Genomic DNA, 19,210 nt, shown 5'->3' with positions numbered 1-19,210 from the left:
ACATTTTGAAAATTCACTTTTACAGATATTAACTTGAAACTTTCCAGTGAACCAAGTTTATAGAGAGCCTCTAATCTGGGATCCTGACATTACAGGAGGAAGCCAGTTGCCAAACCCTCAGGATTTCCAAACGGCCAAATAGCTGATTAGCTTATCTGTTGTTAGTAAAGATTAAAGTTTAATGATTCCATGGAAGCAGGACAAATATGTTTAAATTGTAATTATTATCCAAACATAATAAAAAATATTTCCTGGTGTATTGTTTCATGAACTGTCATTGTAAATTTGCATGGGAACAGGGTACTTTTCTAATAATCTGTTATCTAATTATTCTGGGTTACTGATAGTTTGGTGCCTTTTCACCAGGACCAGCTTCCTTCATGCCCCCTACCAATATGTTCCAATTAACCCAGCAAGTATTATTTAAATCTGCAATATCTGAAAAATAAAATTAAGTGTGTTGTAGTATTAACAGAAATAACACTCAATAGTCCCAAAGATCTGCTTGTCTGGCACCATGTCCTGAGGGGTGCTGGATTATGGCCCAGCGGACAGCAGGATCGGGAACCCGCCCAGAGGCCTTCTGGACCCGTGAGGGTGCTGACATTGGACGCAAGGGCCAGTAGGAGGGTGAACCGGGACAATGCCTGCAGCACCTTCAAGGTCAGTTGCAGGAGGCATCCCCAAGACACAAAGATGGCCGGACAAGGAGAGGGACGTTGGTTCGCAGGAACTGCTCCAATACATCAAGCATGCAGACGCGCAAAATGCACCAAAACATGCATGTGTAATATTTGTTAAAATGTCACTGTGCAATTGCAGATGCGATATACAAAGCACCATTGAGTTTTATTTCAATACTCCACAAGGAACTTGTGTTGGAGCCAACAAGCTCCACACAGCATGCTTCCCCCTTCTCCTCTGTCCACAATTGGCACTCAGCAGTGACTGAAATATTCAATTTGGACAAGCTTAATTCCTTTTTAAGGATCACTATGAAAAAAAACACAAGTATTTTGTCAGGCTGAGATTTTGGCTGTGTAACTTGTGCTTTTTCTCCCAGGAATTACCACAGTTTTAGTCCCTAATTAAGCAGCTGGACTGCATTCCATTCTGCTCAAACAGTTTACAATATCAGGAATTAATATAATTCCAAACTAAATTTAAATGAGAAATATTTGTGTGTAACTTTTAGTTTTGGTCTGTGTTACTCTCTCACAAATCACATTCAGTACAATACTTACTCTTCAATAATTCCAGCTTCCGGCTTGCATCTAATAACAAAGATTCAGCTTCACTTTGTAACATCTTTGCTTTCTTTTGAGCATCAGAAGCCATATCTGATTTTTTCTCAATGGTGTCTTCTATTATATTGTACTTTTCTTTAAGGACAGTGTCAAGGACCTAGGTTTTGTTAAAAGAAAAATCTTGTAAATAACGGTCTACACCAGACAACATAATTGGCCATGGTTACACAAAAAAGCTGGAGAAACTCAGCGGGTGCAGCAGCATCTATGGAGCGAAGGAAATAGGCAACGTTTCGGCCCGAAACGTTGCCTATTTCCTTCGCTCCATAGCTGCTGCTGCACCCGCTGAGTTTCTCCAGCTTTTTTGTGTAACCTTCGATTATCCAGCATCTGCAGTTCCTTCTTAGACATAATTGGCCATTGCTGATCAGGGGCAGTTTGGGAAATTATGTTAAATGCTAACCATTGTCTGTCAAGTGTCCTATAAAATAAATAATTCGCAATTTGCAACAAATATACATTAATATAAGGCATACAAATACAACTGGAAAAAGTGAAAGACCATGTACATAAGACATTAATACAAGGCATACAAATATTTAGTAAATACCTCGGGAAATAATTGACCAAATTTATAGAGGAGGGGGGGGGGGTGTTGTTACCGAACTGAACTCACTTTGGAATGAATCCATTAACGGAGCCACTCTGCTGCCGGATCCGAGGTTGTCTGTGCCGCTGACGGTAAAGTCAGTGAAAGCGGCCCCATCAGAGACTGTGAGGCCTCGCATCCTCGGCACTTCTGACACGCCGGCACTGTTGCGCTGGCTGTTCCCCCGTTGCTCGTAAAGCAGCGGTTGAACATCCGATGTTTGGCTTGAGGCAGCGTGCCAGAGCGGGGGCCGGACACCAGTGGTAGGGAAAAATGTTGGCGTTTTTCGAGCAGAGCTGGGCGTCAGCAGCCGTTATGGTGGCTGGCCAGCAGGAGGCGACAAAATGAGTGAGGGGGGGGGGGGGGGGGGGGGGAAGATTAATTTAATTTAAAAATGTGTACATAAAAATGTCCAAATATTTTGAGGAGTGCATGAGTGAATGTAAAAGAGAAATCTCTAGCAAAATGGAAAAAATGACGGAGTTTCAGCGTGTGGTGCTGGCAGACCAAGGAATCAAAGGCCGAATCTGACATACACCTATATACACACACACACACACACACACGTCACAGAGTTTTAATAGTACATAGATTCAAATAGGACAGAATCTTATTTAACTATTAAATAATACTTATCACATTAGTGATCACTAGTTTTATCTTAATCGATGAAACTATAAAAAGTGTAGTGAAAATAATTACTTGGTCCTGTGTACTACTTAGCATGCCCAACTCTGCCTCTGATTTCTTTGAGGACAACAACTTTTCTTCAGAGTAAATATCCACAATGAGGCACATGATTAGAATTTTAATAAGTGACAGAGGAACTCAGTGGTACAGACAGCATGTGTAGAGACTGAATAGTCTGAAGAAGAGTCCCGATCCAAAACATCACTTGTTCGTTCCCTTCACAGAAGCTGCCTGACCAACTGAGTTCCTCCAGCACTTTGTTTATTGTTCAATATTCTAGCGCCTGCAGTCTCGTAATGTATGTAATTTTGGCATCAAATCTGACTAAAACGCATGTTTGGTGCTAAGGGTTTGGACTTGAATGTACATTTGTTTTACTAAGAGCACTTTGGTAGTAATATCCAGGCAGATAGATACCAGAAAGATCAACCAAACTGAAAGACACTATAATGCATCATTGTAGCTGTAAAACATTTCACTTTAGGAGATGAATGCTTTAAGGGCCTGTCCCACTTATGCAATTTTTTTCACCGACTTGCCGGCATCCGTCAGTCACAGCAGTTACTGAAAATGTTCAAAATGTTGAAAATCCAGCGACGACCAGAAAAAGGTACGACTCTTTGGGTGACTACTCACGACCAAACGGGCGTCACAAGTCGGGTAAGTGGGACAAGCCCTTTAGGACAAAGCCAGTCTACAACAATTTAATGTAGAGAGTTAAAGGGAATGTAAATGTATTCCAAGAAAAACAGAGTAGACTGTTTAGTCTACAATCGCAAATTTGATGCTTTAGTTTTAAATTAGTATTTAGATAAAATTCTAATTTCAGGAAGAAAATTGGGCAACAAATAGATATAGCATGCAAATATTTGTTCTGAAACACTAACAACTCAACCCTAGAATTAGAAAAGCATTATGCAGAGTCGGTAACACTGTTTTATATCGTTTGCCATAACTAGCAAATAATTAAAAACAGTACAGCACCAAAAATGCACAGGGCAGGAAAGTATTTTCTAGTTTAAATGTTGAATCTAATTTAATGAAAACACTCATGGTATGTTAATTAAGGTATTTCATAAGATTCAAGACTAGATCTTGATAAGCAAACGGAAAACAATTGGTAATAATATTGGATTAGAGAAGGTAATTCAATTTCATGGTCAACCTCCTCTCAATTAATGAATAGACAAAAATTGGCTCTTGTTTTTGGTTACAAAGGAATTTGGGATATCTTGCTGTGCTATAAAAGAAGAAGGTTTTCATTGCGCAAATCAGTGCCTACCTGTTTAGCCTCGGTTGCAGCCTGCTTCACTCTCTCTGCTGTTTCTTCAATGTTTTCTGCCGCATTTGTATTATCTGTAGTCTTTTGCTTTAGTTCATCAATATCTTTTTCAATCTGTGCTAAGCGCACCGTTGCATTGTTGAGACTTTGTTCTGATGCTACAGTTTCAGATACAATCTAAAAGGTATTCAAAAAAGGGCAACATTTTACACTACCGAACAAAGACAATGCAGGTACAATTCACTCTCTGCAGTTGGAACATCTAAGCAACAGTTCAACACAAGAGAGATACTACACATAATCAACATCATTTCATTCAGATTATACTTCAGGTGTGTGAAAATATAGTTGAATTTTACTATGCAGATATTAAAGGGGGTTCCAGTCACTATACAACTGTGACTGGAACCCTCAAGTCCTATCCAATTGCCACAGGCACAAACCCATTACCTCAGGTGGAAACGAACTGTGGGACACACCCAATACAGCAAATAAATATCTTGTCACTAAAGTAAGAGGTTCCTGGTATTACTCTCTTCCAAAGATAATATACAACTCTCCACAAGACTATGGATGCTACTCCAATAATGACAACGTATTATGATCCAAAATGTCACTGTGGCTATGAGTTCCAAACCAAGGAACACACCATTTCAACCTGTACATCTATGTGTACATAATGGCACCACAGCTCCCAGGCAATCATAGAGATTAGGCAGATTGAACATCCGAGTGTGAGGCTTTTAATGTTGTATGAAAGAAGAAAGTAACTACTAGAATATATAAAGATACAGACAAATTAGTGACGCCAAGTAAATACAAATATTGGGCAAATCAGAGATTGAATATATATTGGACTGCATTCAGTATGAACAATATGTGGTTAATCAATCTTCTTTAATGTAGCTAACCCAAGTGTAACTAAATTCTATTAACCCTGTAACATATTATGATTTCTTATGTATGCAAGGTGTCAGTGCAATACCCATGACTTTTCAATACTTTGCTATTTTCTTTGTCATCAGTTAGATTTACTTTACATTTCGCTTAGATAAGAAGTTTAAACAAACAGGTGCCTGTCTGCAAGGCTGAATCGATTATTGAAACAGACAAAAGCCACATGCTACAACTGAAGATGAGACAGAGATAAAAGACTGTTTTAATTGGAATAGATTACGCTGTGCATTTGCTGTCAAACAAATATGCACTTAGGAGCCCGTAATAGTTAACTTTGCTCTTGTTCTTTGATCTAATCACAGGAGTTACAGAGACTGAGCATGGACTATTCTGTTGATACAAATGGCAATGCAGCTGCAGGCAATGGATGAAATGCTGGTATTTTATCCGGAAACATGAACCCTCAAAGGGCAGTTCAAAGACTCTTCAGACTACAACATTAGCACCCAGATGTTTTACTGCTCTGGGGTTAGCTGTAAATTAACAAGAATCTGATTTTTTTTTAAGCTTGGCTATATGACAAACTTAATTCATTCTGACAGGGAAGAGTAGTTATTTGATAAACATTTCAGTCAGCTCAAAGAATTAATTCCTCAATGCTTCCCATGGTTTGATGGGTCGGTACAGCACCTTGTGTCATGCTGTCCAGGAAATGAAAGTCTCAGATTCCTGGTATGTGCGGAGTTGCCAGTTCAGCTGGGGCACTGCAAATACTCTTAACATGTCTGGATATGGATGACAACAGTAAATCCTGGACTAATTATTGATCCTGATCATTGTTGCACAAGGTTCATGTACCTGATGGAGCAGCTAACTACATGCTCCATGTTCTGACCAGGAGCAGCCATCCTCAGAAGAAACATGGGAGATGAGCTGGATTACAGGTGAGACTGAAACAATGAGGTTTCAAGTGCTCCCTCTCCAGCATTCTGCTGGTAAATGTACAGGCTACCTCGAACAAACTAGTTGGACTTAAAGCTAGACTTGTGTAAGAAGGAACTGCAGATGCTGGTTTAAACCAAAGATAGACACAAAAAACAGGAGTAACTCAGCGGGACAGGCAGCATCTCTGGAGAGATGGAATGGGTAATGTTTCAGGTCGAGACTGAAGAAGGATCTCAACCTGAAATGTCACCCATTTCTTCTCTCCAGAGATGCTGCCTGTCCCGCCCGCTGAGTTACTCCAGCTTTTGTGTTTAAAGCTAGACTTATCCACCTTAGAGGGACTGCTGTATGCTCTGTGCTCACTCTTCCTCACCTAACAATGCCATTCAATCAGAGGGCTTCTCACTACACCAGATGGATTGCAGAGCATCTTAGGGTAAGGTTAGGGTACTTTATAATTAACTCCACATGATGCTCAAGACGTGTTGGTCCCGACGAGCTCCTGCTTCCCAGAATTGGAATATGTTAGTGGTGTTGTTTTCCCTACCACCTGCCATGGGAATGCCCTTGGGCTGTCCTGACAACAGTCCACATTCCACTCCAGGCTGATGCTAAGCTTGCACTTGAGGTACTACACACCATCGCCAATAACCTTGAAATCAAGTGCCCTGAGGCCCCGGTCATAATAACCAGCGACTCAAATCAGGCCAACCTCGGGTATGTCCTGCCAAAATAATATCAGCACGTCTCCTGCTCAATCAGAGACCTAAACATCCTCATCCACCGTTACACAACCATCAGGAACACATGCTGCTGCAATCCCAATTTGGTAAATGTGATCACTGGCCTGCGCTTTTACTCCCTGCTTACAAACAGTAACTGAAGCGGGAGAATCCGGTTCAGAAAGTCGTACAGTTTTGGTCCGAGGAAACAGATGAGATACTTTGTGACTGCCACGAGTCGGAGGACTGATCCTTATTCAAGGACTCAGCAGCTGAGCAGGATGAATGGACCTGCTGTCACAGACTTCATCAACAAGTGTGTAAAGGACCGTGTACCAAAGACGACAATACATGTTCCCCAACTGGAAACGATGAATGAACCACAAGTTACACTCCCAGGTGAAGTCGAAGTCTGCAGCATTCAAGTCAAACAATCCCGAGCAGTACAAGAAATCCATAACGACCTTAACACACCTATTAAGGATGCAGAGGGGAAATTGCGGGCCAACCTGGAGTCCCAAAGCAATGATATGGACACCCACAGATTGTGACAGGGTAACGGCGAGCATCATTGGCGACAACTGATTGCTCCCAATGAACTCAATGCAGCTACTCTCGCTTTCAACAGAAGGCTGGTGGGGGAGGACGTCACCCACCCTGCCAGTCTCGGGTGCACCCGTACCAACAGTTACCCATGGCAGATGCGAGGTTGGCCTTCCTGAGTTAATCCGTGGGCCCGGCTGGAGTCCCTGACCCTGGCCTCATGACCTGTGTGGATCAACTGGCAGAGGTATTCACAGACATCTTTAACCTCTCACTGCTCCATTCAGAGGTGCCAACCTGCTTCAAGAAGACCACTATCATTCCAGTAGCAAAGAAAAGTGAGGTAGCATGTCTGAATGACTACCATACAATGGCTTTGCTATCCACCATTATTTAGCTTCAAAGTGATGGTGCACATTAACCCCAGCCTCCCATGATCAACCCGCAGTTTACTTACAGTCACAAAGTGTCCGCAGCAGACATCATCTTCCTGGTTCTAAATGACCCCTGTCATTTCTCCTTCTCCCTGCTCCCATCTGGCAGACAATACAGAAGCTTAAAGCATTCACCCCCAGAGTGAGGAACAGCTTCTTCCATTTTGTTATCAGCTTTTGAATGACTCTTTCATAAGCCAGAGTACTGTCAAATTCATCTCTACGCCATTATGGACAATGGACATTGTCTGCGGAACTGATGGACCACAATGCTAAGAACATTCTACCTATTGTGCTTGAGTTTGACTTAAATGTATTTATGTTTGGATTACCAGATTTCTTTTTGGATAGTAAGTGAAACAAAGCTTTTCACTGTACTTCATGCCCATGACATGAACTGAATCGATCAAGATTGCTGAATCAGATTAGTCCAAACTCAGCTGGGACATCCAAACAACTAATTGGCACCACTAAATCTATATCTGTGGCAAAAAGATCTAAATGATATTATCAATTATTGTATCAAGAGAACAGTACAACCAAGAGGAATACAACTTTTTGGAATGTTGAAGGAGAGGAATGGCTGAATTACTACACAGTATTCATTTTTTTTTGCAGATTAGCTCCAATATCCTCCAAAGAGGGAACAATAAAACAGTGTACGGTTTGACCCAACAAGCCAATAAGTAGCAGTGCAACGTGGACGAGAGGAAAGGTCAAATGTTACATTTCACAGAGATCATTCACTAATTATATATATTATTTAGGTGCACAGCAAAATGAAAATATTAATAAGGTGACAAGAGCAGATGCCTGAAGACACTTAGGATGATGAATGAACATTTAGAATGCAGTAGAGTTGAGATCTGATTTAATGTTTCAAAGATATCAGAAGCTATACAACTAATAATGATTGCAACTTAACTATGGGTCTATTGCCTAAATAGTAACTTACTGAAGTCAGCAGGTTCTGTGTTCCCTCAATGTCTTCATTGGCTTGTTTAATGGCTTTTGTTGCTGAATTTTGTGCCCTTTCAGCTTCATTCAAAGCCACCTTTACACGATCAGCTGTGACTTTAAGATCTGTTGCATGAATTCTGCAAGGGGCAAGGTTTAGGGAGACATCATGTTTAAAACATAAATCAGCTTCTATTGTAGAGTGTATAATGCATCTGGATTAGCTCTTGTAGGTTTGAGCCATTAAAATGGGGAACGTCAAACAACATGCCAGGCTACTAGGAGTTTATAGTGTGGATATTATGAATATTACTGGAAACCGAGTTTTAAATGACAGGTGGCAGCAACAATAAAAATTAGAATTGATATATAACAATATTAATCTGCATTTAGAAGACTTTATTGCCTTTAACTTGCCTTGAGTATCATTAACATACTTAAAATGAGCGAACAGGCAGAAAATATTAATTTTAAGTAAATCTTCAGAGACATAGCTGGTAGATGAAGCAGGACATTACCTGGATTTCCTGGCCTCATCCAGTAGCATTTCTGCTCGTTCAATGTCTGCTGCACTCTGGTTTAGGATTATCTCCACATCTGACAGACTCTCTACCCGGACACGAATGTCATTGGTCAGATTCTGCAGCTGCTCAGGAGTAGTTGGCATTTCTAGTTTCAATACTTCATTGGCAACTGCTTCAATGCTCTCCAAGTCAGCACCATCCTCTACATGAGAAGCAAAATAAAGCTGTTGAAATACTTTCAGATTAAGTGATTAATGTTCCAACGTAAAATGGTGTGTGATGCACAGCCACAGAAAAATAAAATAACCCAAAATATAATAGATAATTCCAAATTGATCATCACTGAGAAAAGACCAAATTACTGCTTTTTGTGGCTGATTTTGAGTAAACTGCAATTGATCTGTATTGTGAAAAGTAAATCTACTTGCTAGATTTCAACAGAATTACTACACTAAATAGAAGTTTGATTGAAAATGCTGCAAAGGAATTTGCCACAAAGAGTTTTGTAATGTAAACTTTCACGTAAATATATTTATTTATTGCTCATATTCTACGTCGCTCTTCTAGGGAGATGCTAACTGCATTTCGTAGTCTCTGTACTGTACACTGCACAAATACAATAAAGTTTGAATCTGAATCTGTATGCATCTCTCTTGGAGTTCTCATCTGTACTTGGATGTCATGATCGATTTTCTAAATATATAAAGTTATTAGTCCAAATCTTGTTCTATTATCTTACTAACTAAGAATTCAGCTTGAATGTTGACTGTTTCTGTCTAATGGGCACAAAAGAAACACTATATGAATGTGTCAGAAATATCCAAGTGGTTACAGTCCGTTTCCAACATGCTGTGTTAGTACAACTAAATAACAGCATCACCACAGCATTGTATATTCTCCTGTGTCAATGAGAGTTTTCTCAAGATAAACAGGCTTGTAGATTAATGATCAGTGTGATTTGTCCCTAGTAAGATCTAGGAACTGGGAGAGGAGGGCTTGGGTTATTGGAGGTAGAATGCAAGATGTTCCGGGGAAAATTAATGGGGAAATGGGTCTGCTCTGTGAAATGTCATAGACTCAATATGCAGAAATGCCTGCCTGTGTCACAAGGAAATATGGGAAAATACAATCCATTAATTTAAAAACAAATCTTTTATAAGAGAAGACTAACTCTAGAAATATAGTTGATTCAACTATATTATAGATCATCAGCTCAAATTGAAAGTTTTTCTTGTTCGGTCTCTTGGGTGTCAGAACATGCAATAGACAAGTTAGCAAAAAGAGAAAAAGAGCAGCAGCGGTTCAGGCTGGCTTTATACTATAACAATGATGTGCGTTTGATGGCACTGGGCGACTACTCGTTGGAGTTTGGAAGGATGAGAGGGTCCCTCATTGAAACCTACTGAACAGTGAAAGACCTGGATTGAGTGGATGCGGAGAGGATATTTCCACCAGTGGGAGAGTCTAGGACCAGAGGACATAGCCTCAGAATTAAAGGACATTTTTTTAGGAAGGAGATGAGGAATTTCTTCAGTCAGAGGGTGGTGAATCTGTGGAATTCATTTCTGCAGAAAGCTGTGGAGGTCAAGTAAATGGATATTTTTACGGCAGGGATAGATTCTTGATTAGTATGGGTGTCTGGGGTTATGGAAAGAAGGCAGGAGAATGGGGTTAAAAGGGAAAGATAGATCAGCCATGATTGAATGGCGGAGTAGACTTGATTAGCCGAATGGACTAATTCAGCTCCTCCTATCATTTATGAACATGAAAAATACACTTATGAACATTGAAATGAACTTGATCAAATGGGTGTGTTGTGGACACATGGAACTGCAGATGCTGGTATACAAAGTGTACTGCTGGATTGACCCTTCTGGAGCAGTGGCAATACAGCAGCAGGTGATGTAGACATCAAACTCAGAGCATTTGGGACCCCATGATCATTTGGCTCATTCCTTATCTGGTTATGAGGGCACCGACTTTAAATAATCATGCCTAGATAAATGCAAGATAACATTGAAAACGGATTCATTTCAATACTTACGTGTAAGAAATTCTCTGATTTGTTTGATTAGATTTCTCAAATCTTCATTGCTCTTATCCACTTTTTCTTTTGTTGCATTTGTTTTTAACAGTACTTTTTGTGCATTTAGCTTAGCCTCATCTGCTTTCACTTTTGCATCAGTGACCTGCAGGGATATAAAATTACCACCTATTAATGCTCCACGTATTATCCGTAAACAGTTAATGAAATCTGTTAAATTGCAGCCACACAAAAATTGTGACAGACTTGCAGCAACTTATAAATGGATAACAACAAAAAATACTTTCCTTGGCAATTGACCAGTATCTAAACTTTGTATTATTTTATAAAAATGACAACAAAATGTACTTGGATTACTTCTAACATGACAAAAAGGCTGTTTAATTCCAGCAAAGAATGCAATTAGAAACTGCATCGTCCCTTAGTCTCTGTGTAGACCTATTCCACCTTAATCAGCATGTGCTCTTATTGCCAAGTACTGAAGCCAACTGTTTGCCGACTTTGTTCTCTTTAATTTCTTATGTTTCCTATAATTTTCAATGCATTTGAAGGAAATGGCTTCCAAACACTGTCCGCTGTCATATCCAGCAGCACATTTCAGCCAAAGTACTTTTGAAACAGTTCCAGAAGAAAACGCAAAACCTAATTTGCATGCAACAAACAGCAATTGCGCTAAAATGTTTTAGATTTCCACCAACAGCTCCTGCCAATACCAATGGCACTAAAATGTTTTAGACACTTGCTTCAAGAATCAACCCATATCTGAATGCTAGGAGCAACTCCTCTGCTTTTCTCTGAACTAGTAATATGGAATGCTTTTATGCAGGGTGGAAGTGCAGAAAGGGGCTTTGATTAATGTCTCATCCAATATGTAATCTCTGCTCAAAAAGGACTGGAATATCAGCCGAGATTTTGCTGCTCAAATCTCAGGTGGGTCTAATACCTGGCATCCTTTGACTCACTGGGCAGATTGTTGTTTGCCACAGATACTAACTGATGAGTGGAAAGATCAGTTATAACCACACCCTCTCACCAATGGATGCATAAACTCAATGTACTAATTGTCCTTGCTTCCTGTCCTGCCCCCGTGGACCAGCTTTGCTATCGTTCATCCTTTGCTTAATGATAAACACAAATTTCTGGTTCAGTCAATTGTAAAATTTATACCATTACTTTCAAACTCTCCCCATCTTCAGCTGAAACATTCAAATTGTTAAGCTTCTCCAAATCTGGCTTCCTACACATTTGCAGTTTTTTTTATGTCAACCATTTGTGAGCATGTATTTCTCTCTGGCTTATGTTCTAAAGTTACCCTTCAAAAGTCTGCCTTTCCCCCATTTTAAGGCTGAAACTCCTTAGCAATCCCATTGAACAATTTTTAGTTTTTGATTCCCAACATCTTTGTATCTCGGCATCAAATTTTGTTTGCTAAAGCCTTTGAAATACATACAGATATTTTACATGTCAGAGATTGTTGTTGTTGAGGTAGCATTAGATTTTAGAGATACAGCGTGGGAACGGACCCTTCAGTCAACCAAGTCCGTGCCAACCAACAATCACCCATACACTAGTTCTATTCTACACTCTAGAGAGAATTTACATAAGCCAATTAACCTACACGTTTGTGGATTGTGGGAGATAACTGGAGCACCCGGAGGAAACCCATGCATTCACAGGGAGAATGTACAAACTCCATATAGACTGCACCCATAGTCAGGATCAAACTCAGGTCTCTGGTGCTCTTGAGGCAGCAACTCTACTTCTGTGTCACCCCTAAATCCCACTGCATTGCAGAGGTAATCCCACTGGAATGAGTTGTCGAGCTAAACCTGCCCAAAGCACTCAGATGTTTAATGCAGTATAAATAGTACTTCTGTTCTGGCCATCTGTGGGAATTGAGAAGCTTATTATCTTTTATCAGATTCTATTGAAAGGTCAGTTGTCTGAAATAGTGATTGGATCTTCCCACCAAATTTGCAGGACTCCCCACCCCTCTGAGTATTTCTAACATTTTAATTTTTTTATTTCAAATCTCTTGGATCTGTATTGCATTGCTTCTGTATTAAAAACATCACCCATCATAGAGACAGTGAGTTCCCAAATTACTGAAAGTTTTCATATATAAAGTTTGTCATTGTATTAAAATTGAATTGCACAATAATGGAAGTTCATACAAAAATGAATCAAAACAATCCAGTTATTTATACCAAAGGCAAATTAATTATTACTCCTCTTGGTCAAATCTCACAGAAAGTTTATGTTGTATAATGCAGATAACTGCAAGAGATTCATGTTTTTGTACGTGATGCACAAATTAAGTATTATGAGTTAGATGTGGCCCTTGTGGCTAAGGGGATCAGGGGGTATGGAGAGAAGGCAGGTACGGGATACTGAGTTGGATGATCAGCCATGATCATATTGAATGGCGGTGCAGGCTCGAAGGGCCGAATGGCCTACTCCTGCACCTAATTTCTATGTTTCTATGTTTCTATTATCTTATTCCAAACTTTCTGCAGAATGGTGTTGGTGGCCTTGATTTTGGAATCAGTACCAACTAGCGTGTTAGCAAATGCTATCTTACTGACTGCTGTGGCAGGATTTGCAGTCAAAAGGGTTTGTGTTTTTGGAGTGGCAAAACAAAGCTACAACTTACTTTAAAAATTCATTTTATTTTTTTCAACTATGTCTCTGAAAAGGAACATACCATTTTGGAGAGCTGATCCACTTCTGCCAGAGCGTTGAGGATATCTGTATCAAAATCCATAGAATTCTGCCATGCGTTGTGTGCTAAAGTTACGAGTCCATCACAGCCTGGTCCTCCACACTTCCTAGTTTTGTCATCAGCTCGACAATTTGGACCTCCGCACTTTGCCTCATCACAAGGTATACCGGCAGGACTCCCACAAACCTGGACAAGCACACAAGTGTTGTTTAAACAAATTAGGTTTTGCACAACGTATTTTCCTTTAATCAAGAAAGGTTGGAGTGATTTAAAGGAAGATTTATAAAATTAGGATCGAGAGTGTAAATAGGTCAATTTCACATTCACAATATTGAAAGGTTAAACCACAATTTAGATGGAGTGCATCCATTTTGAACGTTATAATTAAGAATCAGCATTAACTGGCAAATGTGCATTTCTATCACTGAAAATGTCTACACATCTTTTTTCAGTGCATCACTAGAAATGGTTGGTTAGAGCAGAACATAGAAATTCCTCTAATGCTTTATAATGTTAAAATTAGCCATGAAGGTGTAGAAACAAAAACTGTACCTTTTCACTTAATGGTGAAAGGTCCAGGCTCTCCAATTTATCCGCCAATTCTTCCAGGCTCTGTGAATGTTCCTTTTGCTGTTCCCCAAACTGACCCTCTCTCTCTGTAATAATTTCATCCACCTTTTCTCGAATGGTGGAAGATTCCAGCAGTGTATTGTCAGGATCGGTGGTGGAAGCATTAACTTTTTCCTCAGCCTCTACAGATTGCTTATAGTATTTCTGCACACTGTCCAAGGCGCCTATAATTGTAAAGATTAGAAAATACCAAATCATACTTTGTCTTTAGTACTATAAAAATGAATTCTGCAGAACAGAAAATATGGTCTACTGTTTATAAATGATATATCTAACCTTAATGATTTAGGACCATGGAAAATAAACTTTTTGCACTGGTAAAGTCAACTATAGCAGTGTGACCCAATATAGAAATTAACACCGTGAAACTGAAATACTTAGAACAAATTATGGCTTTTACATCGACAACATGGAGAATTGTTTAGATATAATAGTCATGGAATCTTACAGCAGGGCAACAGGCCCTTTGGCCCAACTTACTCCCACTGGTCAACATGTCCCATGTACGCTGGTCCCACCTGCCCGTGTTTGGCCCATATCCCTATAAACCTGTCCTATCCATGTACCTGTTTAAATGTTTCAGAAATGTTGTGATAGTACCCGTCTCAACTAACTGCCTCAAGGATAGTACCTGCCTCAACAATAGCAGCCCGTTCCATACACACCCCACCGTTTGTGTGAAAAAGTTATGGCTCGGGTTCCTATTAAATTATCCCCCCCACCTTAAAACTATGTCTTCTGATTCTCGATTTCCTTACTGTGGGCAAGAAACTAGTCTCCTACTCTGGGCAAGAGACTGCTTCTACCCAATCTATTTGTCTCACGATTTTGTACTCATCCTCCTGTGCTCCAAGGAATAGAATCCTAACCTGCTCAACATCTCTCCATAGTTCAGGCCCTCGAGTCCTGTCAACATACTCGTGAATCTTCTCTGCACCCTTTCCAGCTTGACAACATCTTTCCTATAAAATGGTGCCCAAGACTGAACACAATACTCTAAATGCAGCCTCAGCAATGCTTTATACAACTGCAACACGACCTAACTTCTATACTCAATGCTCTGATTGATGAAGACCAATGTGCCAAAAGCCTTTTTGACCACCCTATCTACCTGTGATGCCACTTTCAATAAAATATGCATCTGTACTCCTAGATCCCTCTGATCTACAACACTCCCCAGAGCACTACCATTCACTGTTTAGGGTCTGCCCATGTCATTTCCCAAACTACAACACCTCACATTTCTCTGTATTAAATTCCATCAACCATTCCTCAGCCCACTTGCCCAACTGATCAAGATCCTGCTGCAATTTTTAACAATATGTTTATAAAAGCAGTTACATTTTTGAAATAATCTGAATATCTAAACATTCTTTAGAATGTTGCAATGTGCTTGGCATTTCTAAATTATACTCGCACCATTTGAAATTCAGGACAAACCAACCACAGATGTGCAGGGCAGGTTACTTTTCATTTGAAGTTATATTACAACTTCATTAAATAGAAATCTATACTTGCCGTGGATATCAGAGTTCTTAATGTATTCCAGTCGCTCTGCTAGCTCAGTTACAATAGCTTTCAAACCCTCAGTGTCACTCTGAAGATCATTTAGTTCTGTGGCAGTCACATTGTTTTGGTCTTCTGTTGCTGCAAGACCTGATTCCATTGAATTCACCTTTTTTGCAAGATCAGCTACTTTCTTCCTGAAATATCAAGAGTTTGAGAGCTTAGTACCATTATTTTATTTAAGAATGGCATTTGTGAAAGCCCTTAATTCAACACTTTTAACTGATGTTCATAGGAATTTGAACACCCTTGTACATGACCATTCACAAAAAGAGAGAGGTATGGATGTTTAAGAAAGAACTGCAGATGCTGGAATAATCGAAGGAAGACAAAATGCTGGAGAACATCCGCGGGTGAGGCAGCATCTATGGATAGAAGGAATTGGTGATGTTTTGGACCCGAAACGTCGCCAATTCCTTCTCTCCATAGATGCTGCCTCACCAGTGGAGTTTCGCCAGCATTTTTCGTCTACCAGAGGTACGGATGTGCTGGACAAACGGGCTGGGCTTGTTTTTGTGCTGCATGCCTATGGGTCTGAGCAACCATCTAGGATGGTGAATTGTTCAGGGTATAAAAGAAAGTATTTTACAATTCCATTCAATTTCAACTATCTAGAACGAATCAGCTTACCAGGGGTTGAAGGTTAGACTACATTTAAAAGAGTTGGGTTGGCTAGGTGGTGTAAAATACCCAATATTCTTCCTTTGACCTATTATTTTTTTAAACTCTGGGTGGAAATAACCCGAGGAACTTGAGATGTTCTGCGATTTTAAAGAAATCCTGGAGCAACTCCAAACATGAGCCTCGATTGTTAAACCGAGCCTAAAAATGTTTGTAGAGCATGAAAATTACTTTACAGCTGCGTTGCAGATGGTTTCTTTCAATAAACATTTCCAGATTGAACAAACATGCTGCCAGACCACTAGTAGAACAAGCTAAGGCTAACATAATGAAACCAACAGAAAGAGGGCTGTGTATCAACCAAGATTTCAAAATTAAAAATGTTTTCTGGCTCATGTTTTGTTTAATCCAAGCGATTCCCAAGACAACCTTTAAATCATCTTCTCTTAGGAGCATACAGTACAAGAACAAATAGTACAATGGCCAGAAAAATAATCTCCATTACAGTTTTTTTTAATGTACAATATAGTGATTTTAGAATAAATCCATGGGTGTTTGGATTCTTCAGTTAATTACATTTTAGTTTCACGTTAATTGATGCTAAATGGTCCCAAACATGTTCCTTCCTACTCATAGCAAACTTACTGACATTGGACCCACTCCACATTGTAGAGAAAAAAGTTCAAACAATAAATACACTATAGTTTCATGAAAAAACTTGTACAAGTCAGCAACATCTCATTTGTACCTGTGAAAGACTGTGTTCAGGGAAAGGTGCACAGATAGGCTGGATCTTGCCAGTACAAAGAAGGTGGTGGTGTTAGATGTCTTGGAATGCACGAGTGGATAAACCCCCAGAACTAGATGAAGTCTACTCCAGTGTGCTATGAGAAGGGAGGAGATGACCCCCTTAGGTTGGCTCACATTGTCCCTTCATTTAAGAATTTAAGACAGCAGGAATAGTAGAGCCTTGTGTCAGCAGGAAATTATTCAAGAAAACTCTAAAGGATAGGTTTTATATACATCAGTAGTAGTCAGCAAAACTTTGTGTGGGGAAACCACGCTTCACTAATTTTACTAAGAAGGCAGGACAGTAGATGCTGTCTATATGGACTTTAAGACATCTGGCAAGGTCTCACATGGTCAGCTACCCAGAAGGTTAGGGTGACCATCTGACTAATTACATCCAAATTAGGTTGAGTGATAGGACAGAGGATATTGGTGAAGAGATGTTTTTCTGATCGGAAGTCTAAAATGTGTACCACAGAGATTGGTGCTGGGACCTTTTTATTTATGAATACTAATGACTTAAATGTACACATAGGAGAAATGTATAGTAAGTTGAAGGTTTAAGGATGACAAAAAAATTTGTGGAGGTGTCGATAGCAAGGAAGGTTGTCCATATTACAGCATCATATAGATTAACTGAAAAGTTGGGCAGAACATTAAAGATGGAATTTAATCCTAATAAGTGCAAAGCGGTGCATTTTGGAAAGTCAAATGGAGGGGGGGGGGTACGACATGCAGAGTAAATGGTAGGGCACTCGGGTGTATTGTTGAAAGGAAGGGACGTTGGGGTTTAAATCCATGGCTCCTAGAACGTGGTGATCCAGGTAGATGGGAGATGAAGGCTGTATACAGGGCATGCTGTGTCAAGGGTCAAGCCACAGAATATGAGAATTGGGCTATCACGTTGCAACTTTATGGTTTGACAAGTCCTAGAATATTCTGTGCAGTTCTTGTCACCACGTTTGAAGGATGCAGTTGCTCTTAGAGTGCAGAGAAAATTCTTCAAGATGTTGCCAGGGTTGGAGAAAGTTATGGGGCCAGGTACATTTCCCTGGTGTGATGGAGGCTGAGGAGTGATCTGATAGAGGTAGATAGAAATACTAGAGGCGAGACAAATAAGGTAGCTAGACAAATATTTTTTCCATTGTAGACGTATCTAAAACAAGACACGAAGGAGGAGTTTTAGAGGTTTTGAAGGGATTGATATTCTGGAATGCACTGCCAGAGGTGATGCTGGAATCAGATATAATCACTACATTCAACAGGCCTTTAGACGGGTCCTGGAAAGCATAAAATACACCATATAGGGCAGAAGGGTCAATTTCAAATGGATAGAAGGGCCAATTTCATTACTGTCCAACTCAAACTCTAAAATAGAAACTACACTTCATTGATTATGGGGCTTTGGGAAATTTTGAAATGGATGCAAAAGTCTATATTAATATCATTCCTGTTTTCTCTTTCTTTTCAGGTACGGCCAATGTTTCATTCAATGACAACCCGTACTGTGTCACCTGCAGTTTTCTTCATGCATACATAGAATGGTGAGAACGTTGGCATGAACTGAGCCTACTTACTTGGCTTCTTCCAAAAGATCTTCAATATTGTCAAGTGGTTGTGTTGCAGGATTTGCAGCGAGCAGAGATTGTATCTCATTAATCTTTTCCTGCACGGCATTAACTGTTTCTTGGTAAGGACCAATAACTCCATTGGCTTTGACTGTATCGGCTTGCTCTACAAGTTGTCTACTTTGAGTGGTCAGCTCGTCAATTATTTTATCCCAGAGATTGAAGCATGCGTGGCATTGTTCACAATGAGGGAATGTTCCAAAGTAGCCTCGGGCACATCTATCACACCGTTCACCTGCAATTCCTTTTCGACAGACGCAGCGTCCATTTGTCTGGTTACATTGCTGTGTCTCGATGCCAAGTTCGTTGCAGTCACATTC

At 40.0% G+C, this 19,210-nt stretch overlaps 1 protein-coding gene across 1 annotated transcript in view; it reads right to left on the bottom strand.

Annotated features, from left to right (window-relative positions):
• lamb1a (laminin, beta 1a) overlaps nucleotides 1-19,210 on the bottom strand; it is a 78,634-nt gene that overhangs the window by 7,843 nt on the left and 51,581 nt on the right. Inside the window, exons 24-32 of the mRNA XM_055652954.1 lie at nucleotides 18,840-19,209; nucleotides 15,805-15,989; nucleotides 14,209-14,450; nucleotides 13,639-13,842; nucleotides 10,935-11,079; nucleotides 8,885-9,092; nucleotides 8,365-8,506; nucleotides 3,869-4,045; nucleotides 1,245-1,404 (exon numbers count right to left, since the gene is read on the bottom strand). Of these exons, the coding sequence (XP_055508929.1) occupies nucleotides 1,245-1,404; nucleotides 3,869-4,045; nucleotides 8,365-8,506; nucleotides 8,885-9,092; nucleotides 10,935-11,079; nucleotides 13,639-13,842; nucleotides 14,209-14,450; nucleotides 15,805-15,989; nucleotides 18,840-19,209 (1,833 nt within the window). The remainder of the gene's footprint in view (nucleotides 1-1,244; nucleotides 1,405-3,868; nucleotides 4,046-8,364; nucleotides 8,507-8,884; nucleotides 9,093-10,934; nucleotides 11,080-13,638; nucleotides 13,843-14,208; nucleotides 14,451-15,804; nucleotides 15,990-18,839; nucleotide 19,210) is intronic.

The sequence above is a fragment of the Leucoraja erinacea genome, chromosome 22 (genome assembly GCF_028641065.1).
Source record: "Leucoraja erinacea ecotype New England chromosome 22, Leri_hhj_1, whole genome shotgun sequence".
Taxonomy (NCBI): domain Eukaryota; kingdom Metazoa; phylum Chordata; class Chondrichthyes; order Rajiformes; family Rajidae; genus Leucoraja; species Leucoraja erinaceus.
The sequence above is the reverse complement of the archived record's forward strand: the minus strand, read 5'-3'. Positions and strand labels throughout refer to the sequence as shown.